General features: G+C 46.0%; 2 protein-coding genes across 3 annotated transcripts in view; one reads left to right on the top strand and one right to left on the bottom strand.

Annotated features, from left to right (window-relative positions):
• The window catches only part of LOC105749236 (fer-1-like protein 4), a 32,509-nt gene extending 29,710 nt beyond the window's left edge, over positions 1-2,799 (top strand). The window contains exons 40-44 of the mRNA XM_031949316.1: positions 62-160; positions 342-583; positions 804-1,084; positions 1,170-1,270; positions 1,404-2,799. Coding sequence (XP_031805176.1) covers positions 62-160; positions 342-583; positions 804-1,084; positions 1,170-1,270; positions 1,404-1,590 — 910 coding nt within the window. The 3' untranslated portion in view covers positions 1,591-2,799. The remainder of the gene's footprint in view (positions 1-61; positions 161-341; positions 584-803; positions 1,085-1,169; positions 1,271-1,403) is intronic.
• Positions 2,272-10,715, bottom strand: ERGIC3 (ERGIC and golgi 3). 2 transcript variants are annotated; one of them, XM_031953910.1, is made up of 14 exons: positions 10,529-10,715; positions 10,265-10,335; positions 9,281-9,368; positions 8,928-9,047; positions 8,301-8,394; positions 8,007-8,172; positions 7,125-7,182; positions 6,161-6,175; positions 5,092-5,123; positions 4,663-4,759; positions 4,303-4,367; positions 3,887-4,023; positions 3,735-3,790; positions 2,272-3,563 (listed from the first exon to the last, which is right to left on the bottom strand). In XM_031953910.1, the coding sequence occupies exons 1-14, from the start codon at positions 10,614-10,616 to the stop codon at positions 3,484-3,486; spliced, it is 1,167 nt and encodes a 388-aa protein (XP_031809770.1). In that variant the 5' UTR covers positions 10,617-10,715; the 3' UTR covers positions 2,272-3,483. The 2 variants fall into 2 exon arrangements, with proteins under 2 accessions (XP_031809770.1, XP_031809771.1); XM_031953911.1 differs by lacking the exon at positions 6,161-6,175.
• Positions 10,716-14,751: the final 4,036 nt, after the last annotated feature.

Below are 14,751 nucleotides of genomic sequence, written 5' to 3'. Positions count from 1 at the left end.
TAAGGCTGACCTCTTAATCCTATGGAAGGGATGCTTCTTTCAACCCTCCTCCCTCACACAGTTATGAGCTTCGAGTTATCATCTGGAATACTGAGGACGTGATCCTGGATGATGTGAATCCCCTCACTGGGGAAATGTCCAGCGACATCTATGTGAAAAGGTGGGGACCCCAAGACAATGCAGGCTAGGGGTGGGGGAAGCCAGAACCCAGGGCCCATGAGGGCTGGGGGACTGATTCAATGGGGCTCCAACAGTGCTCCGATGCTCTGAATCAGAGATGACTGGGGCCTCTGTAAGCGTTATCTCCTCATGCCTTCCCCATCCCCTTCCCTGTCTCCCAGCTGGGTGAAGGGTTTGGAATCTGACAAGCAGGAGACAGATGTCCACTTCAACTCGCTGACGGGGGAGGGGAACTTTAATTGGCGCTTCGTGTTCCGCTTTGACTACCTGCCCACGGAGCAGGAGGTGAGCGTCAGGAGAAAACCCAGTCCCTTCGCCCTGGAGGAGGCCGAGTTTCGACAGCCGGCGGTGCTGGTCCTGCAGGTCTGGGACTACGACCGGATCTCCACCAACGACTTTCTGGGTATCCGCCTTGACTTTTGGCCCTTTGTCTCACCTAAAGCTCACCACCCCGACCCCAGTTCTCGCCTCGAGTCTCGCCTCCTCACAGTTCTCTGCCAAAAGAAAACCCTTTAACAAGAATGGTCCTTGGGGTCCGCAGAGCTCTGCCCTTGATCCTGCCAGCTTTGAGCTGATTGGGACCTCCGAGTTCTGACTGACCCAAGCTTTGCCGCCATCCCCAGGGTCCCTGGAGCTCCACCTGCCAAACATGGTGCGCGGTGCCCGAGAGTCGAAGCTGTGCACGGTCCGTCAGGCCCACGACAGGGCCAGCCCCCGCTGCAGCCTCTTCCGCTCTCGGCGCATGCGGGGATGGTGGCCGTTTGTGAAGCTCCGGGAGCCTGAGGACCTGGAGCGTGAGAAGCAGGAGGCCGAGAGCAGGGACAAGAGGAAGAAGAGGAGGAGGAAGGCCAAGCCAGAGGACGTGGAGTTCACCGACTCGGGTGGGAACGTCTACATCCTGACGGTGCGTGTGGTGGGGGCAGGGCGTGGGAGGAGGGGAGGCGGTCCCTGCGGGAGCTCATCCCTCCTTTCCGCCTTATACCGCTTAGGGAAAGGTGGAAGCCGAGTTTGAGCTGCTGCCTGTGGAGGAAGCTGAGAAACGCCCTGTGGGAAAGGGGAGGAAGGAGCCCGAGGCCCTGGAGAAGCCCAAGTGAGTACGGTTAGGACAGGGAGTTTGGGTTCCAAGATATGCTGGAAACACTGGAAGGCAGACATGCAGGAGGGGGGGGAGTCGTCTGAGGTGAACTCGGGCCTCAACCACTACTGCCATCCCCTCCCCTCAGTCGCCCGAAGACCTCCTTCAACTGGTTTGTGAACCCACTGAAAACCTTCGTCTTCTTCATCTGGCGCCGGTATTGGCGTGTGCTCGTGCTGCTGCTGCTCCTGGCCCTTCTCACCATCTTCCTTCTCCTCATCTTCTACACCATCCCCGGTCAGATTAGCCAAGTCATCTTCCGCCCCCTCCACTGATCCCCGGCTGAGGGCAAACCCCAGCACAAAATTATGTGCGCTGAATCTTCACCAGGACAAAACGCAAATCGTTGTAGAATAAAACCTATCGGTTAAATCTCGTGCATAGTAGGGAGCACTTTTTTTGTGCTGTAGACCTGCAATAGAAAATGAGTTTCTGTAACAGCTTTAGTCAGTCATCAAATGAAGCATTTGTGGGCTCAGCTTTAGAGAGAAGAGGATCTCAGAGAACCACGAGGATCTTCTGAAGCCCCTCCAAAGTCTCAGTATACCAAGGGAGGCCTGAGGCAGGAATCTTATAAAGTCGTGTTAGCCATCTTCAGCTAGACTAGGGATTCCTAGGACTGTGAATGGCTGATTTCTGTTCAGATAATGTCTTATGCAGAAAGGTCACAGTTAAAGTGGAGATTGGATACCTAAAAAAGTGAGGACATAGGCTCTGGGAACTCATTCTTTTAACCTTGGGCCCAGGAGGGATGCTCCAGACTACACATGTCCAAGAGGTTCCTAAAATGTGTGTGTTGGGCTAAGAATGGGGCATGTCTCTCATCTCATCCGCCACTATCCACTCATCCCAGAGAACTAAAGAGAGTTCAGGGAAATTGTTTTACACGCAATTCTTTTTTACATACACAAAAGGAAGAAAAGTAGAGACAAAAATAATTCATAAAAGAAAAAAAATTTAAAAAATCATTTCTATTTTATTTTGAACACAATTTGGTGTCTGATATTTGGGAAATTAATTTTCAACCAAACAAGTTGAAGATTAAGATTAAGTCCATATCTTTAAGGAGACTGTCGACTCAGGAGGGTCTAAAAAGTTGTACCACTTTATTTATGGTCATTAATCCCCTTGTTCCTCATTCACTCTGTGCTGGGACTAGACGGCATTGCCTCTCAGGTACACCACAACCGTCTTTGCAATGTCTTTTCTTTTGTCCGTTTCATACTTTTCTCTGGGAAAGTTTGATTTCCCAGCTCTGCTGGGAAGTGGGCTTTATGCAGGTGAACGGAAATCTTAGAGAAGTCAATGAAGGGTTGAGGTGACAATGTTTGCACTGTGACTAAGGCACAGATGGAACCCAACTAGCATTAGGGATAGCAAAAGGTCAGAAGAAATTCTTCCTCTCATCCCCAAGAAGCCATGGGAATTTGCATTGTTTTCCCTTCACTTTCCCTTCTCAGCTTGCATCCCAGTCTGAGGCAGAACACAAGAGGGAAAAGGGGTTTGACTTCGGGGGCAGAAACCTGGAGCTTTTTACTTCCTTGGCTTCCTGTGGCTGCTGCTTTTATGTTGGTGCTTCCCATCCCATAAACACCCCGTTTAAGAATTAGGGTGGAAATTTCCTGAGGGAAGGCTATCCTCTTGAATCCTCCTAATCCAGGTGTGATCAAAAGCAAAACGATCCTACTCCTTGATAATGCCCCATACTGGTAGCTGGCTCAGCTTCTCTTCCAAGCTCAGTGCCTCCATCAGCTTCTGGGAAGAGCCAGGGAGGTGAAATTTGGGAGACCAGCATCTCTGGAAAGGGGTTCACTTTGCTCTTGACTCCTGGCAGGTAATTCCAGTACAGGAAGGAGCTTGGTTAAGTGAGAACATAACAGGAAAGACCAGGAGGAACTGTCCTTTGAGACACAAGGCAGCATGAGAGTTGAAGCAAAGGATTATGGGGGGAAGGAGAGGGAGGAGTGAGCAGGAGACACACTTAGACCTCAATACCATCACAATACACAATTTTACCAACTCTTGGGAGTGGGGTGGGGTCAGGAGGACAGAGAAGGTCTTATATGTGGCAGAATAGCATTCACGAGGGACAGGGCCTGAGGAAGTTGGGAGGAGCTGGGAGACAGATAGACCCGAGTAAGACAGGGTTGGGCATGCAGCTCCTGTGACTATGTTGTCTTCCCTAATTCGATTTTCTTCTGGATGGCCCGAGCAGAGTGATAGATCAGAGAATCGATGAGTCCAGCAACTGGGAAAGATTAACCCATGATTAGGCAGCAGTCCAGTCCAAATTGTCTTTTTGCCTCCCACAATTATGAAGACTCCTGGCTAAATTCCAACTCTCCTTCCTCTACTCTTCCCTGCTCCTCAAGTCTAAGGACAAACATTTCAAATCCACTCCATAGAGGGCTAAACTCACCTGTGAACATGCCTCCAATGATGGCGCAGACACCAGTGAGGAAGTGGGTGAAGGATCTAAATGGGGGAGTAACCAGTGTGGGTTGCTAGCAGCACTTGGAGAGAAGACCAACTATGGCCTATGGCCCCTCCCTGCCTCCTCCTCCTCCTCACCTGTGCTTTTCTGTCAGTTTGACCATCATGGGGGAGAGCTCATACAGCACAAAGACTCCAGGAAGCCCCTGGTCTCCAATCAGCCCATTGGCAACTTTCTCATGTCTTGTCACAGAGAACTGATTTGACCTCAGCACCTGGGGTTGGAAGGGAGAGGAGCAGTGACAAGGAGTAGAAATGGAAGGGGTATGTCTGCCTTAGCTTGGGTCAGTCACCAAGTCAGTCAGTCAACTAGCATTTAAGAGCTTACTATGTGCCAAGTACTATGCTAAGAAGGGAAAAAAAATCCCAGTTCCTGTTCTCTGTTCACAGAGCTCACTGTTTAAAAGATGCCTTGTAATAGGCAGACAGAGCCCTGGACAGGGGAGGAGGAGGTGGTCAGGTTGTAGAGCTGGCAACTGGGGACTCTGACTTACCTCCCCATTCACTTTCATGTATACTGTGGGCACTACCTTCACAAAGTACTGGAACATCATGGAAGCTGTGAGAACAATGGGAATTAAACTCAAGAGCAGAGTAGCTGGTGGGGGGGGGGTAAGAGGTGAAAAATTGGAACAAGAGGTTTGGCAATTGTTAATGCTGTAAAGTTACCCATGTATATATCCTGTAAATTAAAGGCTATTAAATAAAAAAAAAAAAAAAAAAAAAAAAAAAAGAGCAGAGTAGCAACTAAGACAAGCCTTTTGGCTATATCCACGTGAACATCTTTAGCCACCCTCCCCTTACCCTAAGGGGAGATCTAGAATGGCACCTCCAGCCCTAGCCCTCCTTGGTACCTTGGGGGGCAGTGATGTTGGTATCATCTAGAGGGTTCACAATTCCTGGATAATCTTCCCCAAAAGACAGACGTCGTATGTAGTGAGTCATATTGATCTGGAAATACCAACATAATGTTCTGGTCATAAGAACTCTGGTCTCAACTCAGAGGAAACCCAAAGGCACTACAGAGGGAGTTTACGGTGGCCTGCCTACCCTCTATCCCATGCTGACATAATTCACCAGAGCTAGTGGGAAGGGCTGATGAAAGCTAATTGGTTCTATTTATTCCAGTGAATTTGGGGATCTAGTATTCACTAAAATCAGCAACAAGGGTTGGGGGTGAAGGGGTGAGCCCCTTCCAAGTGAGTCAGTTCTTAAGGGTCCTAAAAGCCAAGAGCCCTGGCCAACCTCTGGGGAAGTACTTACCACCTAAGTCTGATACCTACATTGTCTAGTCCAAAGCTCTGCAGGTCATGAACTAGGGAAAAAAAAAAGAGGTAAGTGGCCATGGTTGGATCCAACTTGGTATCCTCAGGAGCTTCTTTCTCACTTTCTTCCCCAGGAGTATGGCTTTCCCATACTTTCTGGTAGTCACTTTATTCCCTAACCCATGATTTCCTAAATTACTTTCTAGTCTCATTATATGCCTCCTGAAGTTCCCAGGAAGGGTGACAGATCTGGAGAACATATTGGGGATGGAGAAGAGAAAAGGTTTTTTCTTTGCACCCCATCTCTGTGAGAATAGGAATGTTAGACCCTACTTCCCTAGGATCACTTCAACTAGGGTGAGGGTGCCCTACTAAAGCAGAAGGCAAAATTTGGAGATATTGCTTTGTGGAGAGTCCTGAAGAGAAGTAAAGACCCAACTCAGCCATCAAATAATATGACTGAGGTAAATCACTTACTATAGCTTCAGCTATAAATTAGAATGGATTACAAGGGAAAAAAATCTCTTAAAGTTTTCTTATTCTAATACTGTGATTTTCTATAGATCCCTTGCTTAAATCCCATCAGTGAGCTACGGATATGATTTTTCTGCTGTATTAGCTTTGCTTTCTATTTAACTGAAATAGAGCATAAAACAGAAAAAAAAAAAAAAAGTAAAATGGAAGACAAAGTTACTGAGAAGTCTTTCCCATTCTAACTTCCTCTGTGGGAACACAAGCTCACAGGTTTGAACTTTTCATTATTGGATGAAATGACTGATTATGGGATCAACAGGTGAGAATGGCCCTGAAGACACCTTCCAATTTATTTCTTTGCCTTATGTACTTATTTACTGCCCGGTCTAGGTTCTTTCATAATTCTTCTAGCTCTAGTCTCTCATGTTGGACAGATCCTTGCTTTAAATAAATGCACTTTTTTCAACTGCTATAGACCTAGCTCCATCTTAACCTCTGTCAAGAAAAGATACAGTCACCATCCAATCCCCAACTCTTGACAGCAGGACATGCCAAAGGCAAGTTTGCTCTCCCCCCTATGGAAGTGAGGAGGGTTAAGCATTTGGCCACTTACTCTCTACAGCATGAACTGCAGCATGAAGGGGAAAAGGGAAAGAAAAAAAGAGTGAGATTCAGTGTTTTATAATGACAGTCCAAAAAATTAGTGTGGCTTGAATGTGTGAGAACATCAGCCATTAAGGATCTGGAGTGCTCCATTGTGGGTCCTGAGCTCCACCCCAGTTTCTAGAATTGGGCAGAGGTAGTGATGGACAGTTGAGAAAGGAGTTTGGACATCTTCAACCTTGCTCCAAGACTTGTGAAAGGGAAGGACATGTACTATTTATGAGGTTAACCATCTTCCTTCCCTTTCAAATCCCAGCATCTTCTCATCCCAGGTATGTAGGCCACAACCCCAGCTCCTGAGCTGGGAAGAGAGGAGGGGAACTCAATTCACTTAGATGTATTATACTATCCCCTGAATAAGGTAAACTGACTTTATGAGAGCCTCATCCCCACCTCCCCATACTGTTTTGTTTCCTGAAAGACATCCTAACTCTGAACCTTGTCCTCTTCCCTTTTGGCTACTGATTAAACAAGGATGTACCCATGTCTGTCTCCAGCTTAAACTCTGGTGATTAAACCTTTGGGATATTAGACACGGGGAACTTAAACCAAATTCCCTTCTCATACATTTGTTGGAATGCTTGAAGAAGAAACACCTGCAGAGATTAGAGCAGCTAGCTACATGTTAACATTAACTGAGAAGCTGTCCTTTGTCCCACCCCCAGGTGATTTTTGATGTTACAATCTTAAGGATTTTTTCTTAAGGAGAGCAGGAGAGCTGAGGGACAATATCTGAGAAAGATAAAAAAAGCAAAAGCAAAGCAGTCAAGCTGTTTATGTTTACAAAGTTATATGTATATGCGTAAGGGTAAAGGTGGGAGTGGGATTGCAACAGGGAAATTAGGATCTTTGGAAGAGTGGGGACAGAGACTTTTCCAATAAATGCCTATTTTCTGACAAAAATCTTCACTTACCATGCACATGAGACTGCTGGAAACTCTTCCCAGGAGCAAAGTGAAAGTTCCCAGCCACCTAAAACAAACATTCATTGGTTCCATTCCTTCAGAACATGACCTTCCTCATTTGTTAAGGGTGTCACCATTTCCCCTATCACCTGGGCTGTCTTTGACTCTTTCTCCCTTTCCTACATCTGACCAATCATTAATTCTAAATAACACTACTTCCAAGATTTCACTCAATCATTTTCTTCCTCCAACTCCTATACTAATTGAGTTTGGTTAGCGAATGGAGGGAGGGAAAAAGTGACAGCAGATTGTATAGGTCTTGAATGCTAAAAAAAGGAATACAACTTTACTCAGTGGGTGATAATGAGCCATAGGATATTATTGAGCAGAGGAATAACATGATCCTCCTCTACAAATTTAATCTCAGGTAAAATTAGACTAATCTCTAAATAATGATTGTCAAATTAAATTACATCTAAAAAAAATCAAGTTCAAACTTTATAAACTATATTTCAAGGCCTTATGAGTACTGACTTACTTTTTCAGGTACCTTCCAATCTCTCTACTCTCATACCTCCATCATTCCTCAAAGGCTCACTTCAAATATTTCCTCCTCCAAGAAATCTTCCCTCCTTTGGCCCTCTAAAACTACTCTTTATTATATTTACTGGTGTCTCTACTTAATCCTACAGCCTAGACTGTGGGATCCTTAAGAGCAGAAACTAAACACAATAGGTGATCAGGAAATATCTGTTAAGTAGCTTCAGGCAAAAGGACTGTCCCCTTTTGAAAGAACCATGCCTAGTCTTCCCAGGTAGAAATTATCCACATCTAAGGAAATTTGATCAGACCTCATCCCAGAGCTTTCTCCTCTTTTTTTCTGGTTCTGACCTTGTTGACTTCTAGGAAGCCATAGACCTGGCAGCCTTCATTCTTCTGTTCTTGCATCTTTTGGCTGAAGCCTTCACGTCGACACTGTTCAATGGTGTCTGGGTTCTTGAAAGCCCAACCCCTCCGCCGGTATGCTTCCCGAACATCTTCACATGTATTACAACATCTAGAAGGGAGAGATAGGGAAGGCAGAGCCCAGCTCAGTGTAGGGCAGAGAGGGGGTGGGCCCATTTCCAGGCTCACAGAAATGCAGCAAAGCCCTGGCCCAAGCTCACCTGTGTAGGTGACACTCACTTGCTATCCTCAGACTCGGCACCATAGCAGCTCTCACAGCGCTCAGGATCCAAGGAGCTGGGGTCAAATACCTTTTCCTCCTCTTTCCCCAGCTCTGAGGGTAAGCAGAGCCCAAGGCATTAGCCAGGAGTAGAGGCAAGACCAGGTGATAGATTTGATAGACTCAGCTGCCATAAAGCAAGCATTTGATAAGAGTATGGACAAGACAAGGAATCAATGGCAGGAGCCTTGTAATGGGTTGGGGAGGAGGCAGGAAGGATGGTAAATATTCCAAGAGCTTTAGTTCCTACCATAGGAAACCCAAAGAGGTCAGATTCCAAATGACATCCTCAAAAATGACAGATAAGGGCTGAAAGACCTATGGAGATCAGATCCCTGGGCGGGGAAACAACAGGGTAGTGTGGAATCTAGTTCCACTTGTACTAACTAGCTTTGTGACTTTGAGCTCTAGGTCATTTAATTTCTCTAGGCTTATAGGTAAGGGATTAAACCATGTGGTTCCATGAATACTTTCAGCTCTAGAAACTGATTCTCTGACTCCTCACTCACTTCAAAGAAAGGATCCTACTCTGAAAAGGGATTCCTGGGGCGAGGGCAGGGTTGATTGGGCCTGTCACTCCTGGTTACCATGGCGCTCAGCTTCTGTGGTTACAGGGTGGCCATCCTTGTCCAAACGCTGTTTGTATAAATTGTGTTCCACGTCCAACTGCTGTTCCCCAGCCACATCCATGGCATCAATACTCAGATCTAGAACCAGGGAGTTTAGATCTTAGATTAATCCTATGGTTGGGCCTACTTGTGAAGAAAATGAGGGCAATGAATAGGGTACTGATGCTGCAACCTCATTTTTCTAAACGTGCAAAGAAAACACAACATCAGTATAAGAGCTGGAGGGGGGAAAACCTCCCCTGATGATTTTTACCAATGGGTTTAGGATGGGGTTGGATGTATGGGAGAAGGTGGGATCATCAAGCACTTACATGCACAGGGCATATGCGGGAAGAAAATATCAATATTGATCTTCAGCTTGTCCCCCCGGGACTTGTCCACATAGAGTTCAGGATGAACCTATGAATGGGGGCAGCTGCCTCAGGCTGGTTGGGACCAGTTCCAGAGCAGCTACCATCAATCCTCCTCTAGCCTCCCATCAGCCCCCTCCCCTTTGCACAAAGAACTTCTCAGTTCCAAGTCATGCTAAGTTTATTAATCCCCTGTTCTCCTACCTCTCAAAAATACACCCGCCCCACGCCCCTGCTTGTACCTCTCCTACCCAATGCCTCCAATCAGCAAAGCCCCCCCCTTTCCCTCCTTACTCCCCCCACACGCGCTGCCATCACCGCTCCCCACCCACATCCCCTCAGCTGGGCGACCGCTCAGTGCCCTCCTCCTGGCACCTCAGCCCAACCGGTCCCCCTCGCCCCCTCCCCTCATCCCACTCAGTGCTCCCTTTCTTATGGCAATGACCTCCTCAACAGCAAACCCCTCCCAACCCTCGCGGCCTCCCTCACAACACTCCGTGCCCAGCCCCAGGGGGCGCCTTCTTCCCCGTGGGCCCGCGGCAGCTCCGGGAGGCTGCCCCATTTCTCCCCTTCTCCGCGGGCTGCTTCCCGGGGCCCTCTCCCCACACACCCCGCAGACCCGGCGGGCGGCCCCACTGCAGCCCCTCTTCGTTTCCTGGATCCCTGAGGGCCCCGATTAAGCACACCGAGCCCCTCTTCCCCGGGCCCCTTGGTCATCCCAATCCATCGCACTAATCCCTCCTTCCTCCGCGGAGCCCCGAAAGGGCCTCGTCACACAGAACCCCTCCTCCTCTTGCCCCAACGAGGTCCCCAGGGCGCCTGCCTCCCGTAACCCCACAGCGCTGGGGGGAGTGTATTTCACTTCACCACCCCGCCCGGCGCTTCCTGATGACGTCCCTTCCCCCCGCCCCCAGAATGCCCCTAGCGGCGGCCCCGGAGACTCACCTCCGCGGTAAGATAATACTGCAGTTCGGACAGGAAGAGCAGCAGCATTAGGAGACCGCTGATGATGGTCACTACGGGGACCAGGGGTCAGATGTCAGACAGCCCCTCTCCCTCGGTACTTGTCTCATCTTCCATAACCAACCCAGGCCAGCGCGGGGCCTGATGTCGGGGCGAGGACAAGGGGCAAGGGGAAGGGCTCGGGAAAAACACCCCCCCACGTTCCCATCCCCCGTCCCGACCCCTGACCTTGTCCCCTTTTCCTACCTGTGGCCCCACCGCATGTCTTGACCCGGAAGTCTTCCAGAGTCTTTGGATAGGCATCGAACTGTTTCAGCTTCCCCAGCGCCTCCATGGGGACCTGCCGGAAAGGGAAAGTCAGGGGACCTGCCCACGGCCGCTCACTTCCGGGACGGGACCCCGCCCCCTTCTAGCTGTGGTTGAGCTTAAACGCATGCGTGGCGCTGAGGCTAGTGGCTCCGCCCCTTTCCCTTCCCTTCATCTTGTGTGGTTTTCTGCACAGGGCACAAAAAAGATAACGGCGGGGGGTCTTGTCCCGGAGGTACTGGGACCCACCCGACCCAGAATAAGGCACACGGCCCCCGGCCTTTGTTCGAATTTCTTCAGTGATAGAAAACGTGCTGCTTCCCAAGAGCCCGTCCCGCTTTCGGGGGCTCTGATGGTTAGAGTTTTTCCTGATATCAGGCCTAAATATATTTTTTGGCAGCTTTCGCCCTTTGCTCTGCCCCCTGGGGTCAAACAGAACTAATCTTATGAATCTTCTTTGTAGCACTCTTTAAGCTATTTGAAGAAAGCTACAAAGTTTAAGAGTGGCTACCTTACGATATCAGTGGTAGTTATCAGGATTTTCTTCCCCAGGGAAATGAGCATTGCTATGCTGAAATACAGTTCTTGTTCCGGATAGCACGCCGTACGTCCCTCCCCCTCCCTCTCCCCCTCCCCCTTTTCATTTGTGCAATTAGACTTGGGAAAAATGAATCTAAAAAGAAACCTTTACACCTTGAGGCTTCAACTCCCCTTCACAAACCATGGCAACACAAGGAAGGGTAGAAAAGAACGGTCTCCAGGTGCTCGCCTCTCTGACTTCATCCCTGTTCAAAAACTACCCTGGGAACAGAATCTCTGTCAAGGACAACGCTATCGGGCCCTTCTCCCTTGTCTGACAGGGCCTGTGAGTCACAAGCCCCAAGTTGTTAATGCCAAGTTACCTCCTCTCTCTTTGCTTTGTCTTTGAAGTAAAGATAACAGCTGCAAAAGCTCGTGGCTTTCTCAGCTTCTGTGTTCTGCTTGCAAACCCTGTATAAAGTCCGACTCTCAGTTTCTCTGTACCAAATGCTTTGGAAGCATATTCCCATTACTGTCAGCTAGCTTAAACTCCCCATTAAAAACTTAAATGTCTTCTCATCTCAGTTTCTCTGGTATTATAACTCATCAGTGCTTCTGAATAACTTTCAGTAACACTGTATGATTTCTTGCCAGATGCACATTGCACATTGTTCATGGAAAGATCAAAAAACATATAAATTCCTTTGCAATTTTGATAAATGTTTTTGGTACAAAATGTCTGTACCAACTGAAAATCTGCTACTATAGATAGGATTTTCTAGAATTGGGATTAATGTTACATGCAAATTAATGTTCAACAAGCACTGCATTTGCAGACAATCCAAGGAGAAGGGATGCTATTTGGTTTGTTCCAAACTAACAGCACCTAAGAAGTATTATATTTCTATATTTGTATTTCAATTTAATTGTATTTTATTGAAATATTAAAAATCTGATATTTTAAACAACAACAACAAAAAAAAAAAAGTAAAAGAAAGAAAGCTATAGCTCCCTACTAAGTCTTCTCATCTCCTGACTAAATACCAGGTTGATTGGTTTAATCTTTTTCTATCAGTCCTTAGCATGGACCTGTTATCTTTCATCATTTTGATATCTCTGGACATTTTCTGCTTGTCAGTGTCCTTCCTAAACTGTTGTTCCCAGAATCACAGAATAATATCCCAGATGTGGTCTGATGGTTCATTGGGCATTTAATCTACCATTAGATTCTTAGGTGTATGTTTTCCTTAATGCTACCTTAAAACTATATCACATTTTTGACTCATATGAAGCTATTAGACTATTAATATACTTGTCTTTTTCAGATAAACTGAACAGTTCCCCAATCTTGTGTTTGTGAAGTGGATTTTCTGAATTCATAACTTCTGAAGTTATCTTTTCTCTTTTCCCTGCATTCTTCATGCAATCAAATTCATTCTAAGTTCTCTTTAGGTGGTTTCTACTACTAACTTGTAGAACTTTCCCAGTGAATTTCCCTTTTCTATTACCAATGCCAATTGGGGCAGATGTCAGAGAGGACACTATCCCATGGTAGAGCTCTTTCCACCCCTCTTAATCTATATCCTCTCATGTGCCCCCCCCCAACTTTTTTATATTTCTTGAAAATGTCCTGTTTCATATTCTCCTACTCCTCCAGGTTCCAGTTGTCTTCAGGAGCTCCAATTACTCCCCTCCCAGAACAAGTAGATTTTTAAAGCATCAGATCCCTCAGACTTCAGGCAGTGAAAGATCCTTATCTTCCTTTACTATCTCTCTTTTCCCATAAGACCATTCATCAGTGGAACCCCCTTCCACTTTCAAACTAGGGTCATCTACTCCCCTTCCTTTTTCACTCTTTCCCCCTTTTGCCTCATCTTCTCCCTTTTAGGATCTTTTCTTTCTGAAATCACAGAAGCCACCTTCCCTTTGATGAGGTTTAGAGTGGTCTAGAGGTTAGTGGCTATAAGAGTTGTTAAGAATCCCCTTTAAATCGGCCACAGGTTATAGGAGTGAAAGAATTCACTCATTCCTGAATATTAGTTGCAAAATGAAAGTTTATTGTTAGATAGAAATCAGTTTACCCATTGACTGACTTCTGTAGTGGCAGATTTATGGAAAATGGAGTTTTGCACTAAGAATGCAGTTCTCTCAATGGACAGAAAGTCCTGGCAGCTGAGTGAGCTACTGAGGGCCATCTGCAAAGCCTTTAGTTGATGGAAGCTTATTATATTGGGTGTCTTGGTGAGACTTGTGAGAAAGAAGCCTATAAGAATACTACCTAAAGCTAGTCGTGTAATAGGATTAATTATGTTTGGATTATTTTCAGATATTGTAGAAATAGGTAGGAATCGTGGTTCATTTAGTAAGGCGAAGTGAATCACTCGTATGCTGTAGGAGGCTGTGAGTATGGTAGCAATAAGTGTGATGCACAGGGCTCATGTATTTACGTGTGATGTGTTTATGGCTTCGATGATTGCATCTTTTGAGTAGAATCCTGCTAAAAATGGGGTTCCTATAAGGGCTAAGCTGCCTAGTATAATTGCAGAGGATGTAATTGGGAGAAGTATGAGTAGTCCCCCTATTTTACGGATATCTTGTTCATCATTAAGGTTGTGGATAATAGAGCCGGAGCATAGGAATAGTATTGCTTTGAAGAAAGCATGTGTGCAGATATGTAGGAATGCTAGGTATGGCTGGTTTAGGCCAAGAGCTACTATTATTAGGCCTAGTTGACTTGATGTAGAAAAATCTACGATTTTTTTGATATCATTTTGGGTGATAGCACAAATAGCGGTGAATAGAGTTGTAATTCCTCCTAAGCATAGTATAGTGGTTAAAGCTATTTGGTTGCTTTGTATGGTAGGATTGAATCGGATTAGTAGAAAGACACCTGCAACAACTATAGTGCTAGAGTGTAGTAATGCTGATACGGGAGTGGGTCCTTCTATGGCTGATGGGAGTCAAGGGTGTAAGCCAAATTGGGCTGATTTTCCAGTTGCAGCAAGTCCAAGTAGGGCTGGTGTGTCAATGTTTGTTATGAAAATATGTTGGATATCTCAGGAGTTGTTGTTGAGCATTATGCATGCTATGGCTAGCATGAATCCGATATCTCCAATTCGGTTGTACAATACAGCTTGGAGGGCAGCGGTGTTTGCGTCGGTCCGTCCGAATCATCATCCGATGAGTATAAATGATATGATACCTACGCCTTCTCATCCAATGAATAATTGAAATAGATTGTTTGCGGATACAAGAATAATTATTGTAAAGAGGAAGATAATTAAGTATTTGAAAAAGCGGTGAATATTTGGGTCAGTGTGTATATATCAGATTGAGAATTCTAGGATAGATCATGTAACATATAATGCAATTGGGATGAATATGATGGAGAAATAGTCTAGTTTAAAGCTTATTGATAAGTTAAATGTATTTATAGAAAGTCACTGTCAGTTTGTAATTGTGGATTCTTGTCCAGAGTAGATGAAGAGTATTAGTGGGATAAGACTAGTAAAGAAAGCTAGTTTAATTGTGGTCTTACATAATAGTGGGAAGTTGATGATTTTATTTGGTATAAAGATGTTATAGGTTAAAGGAAAAGTAAGTATAATGATGGTTAGTAGAAGAAAAGTATTTAATAAATAGTT

The sequence above is a fragment of the Sarcophilus harrisii genome, chromosome 2 (genome assembly GCF_902635505.1).
Source record: "Sarcophilus harrisii chromosome 2, mSarHar1.11, whole genome shotgun sequence".
Lineage (NCBI taxonomy): Eukaryota > Metazoa > Chordata > Mammalia > Dasyuromorphia > Dasyuridae > Sarcophilus > Sarcophilus harrisii.
Note: the sequence above shows the minus strand (reverse complement) of the source record. Positions and strands in the feature narration are given on the sequence as shown.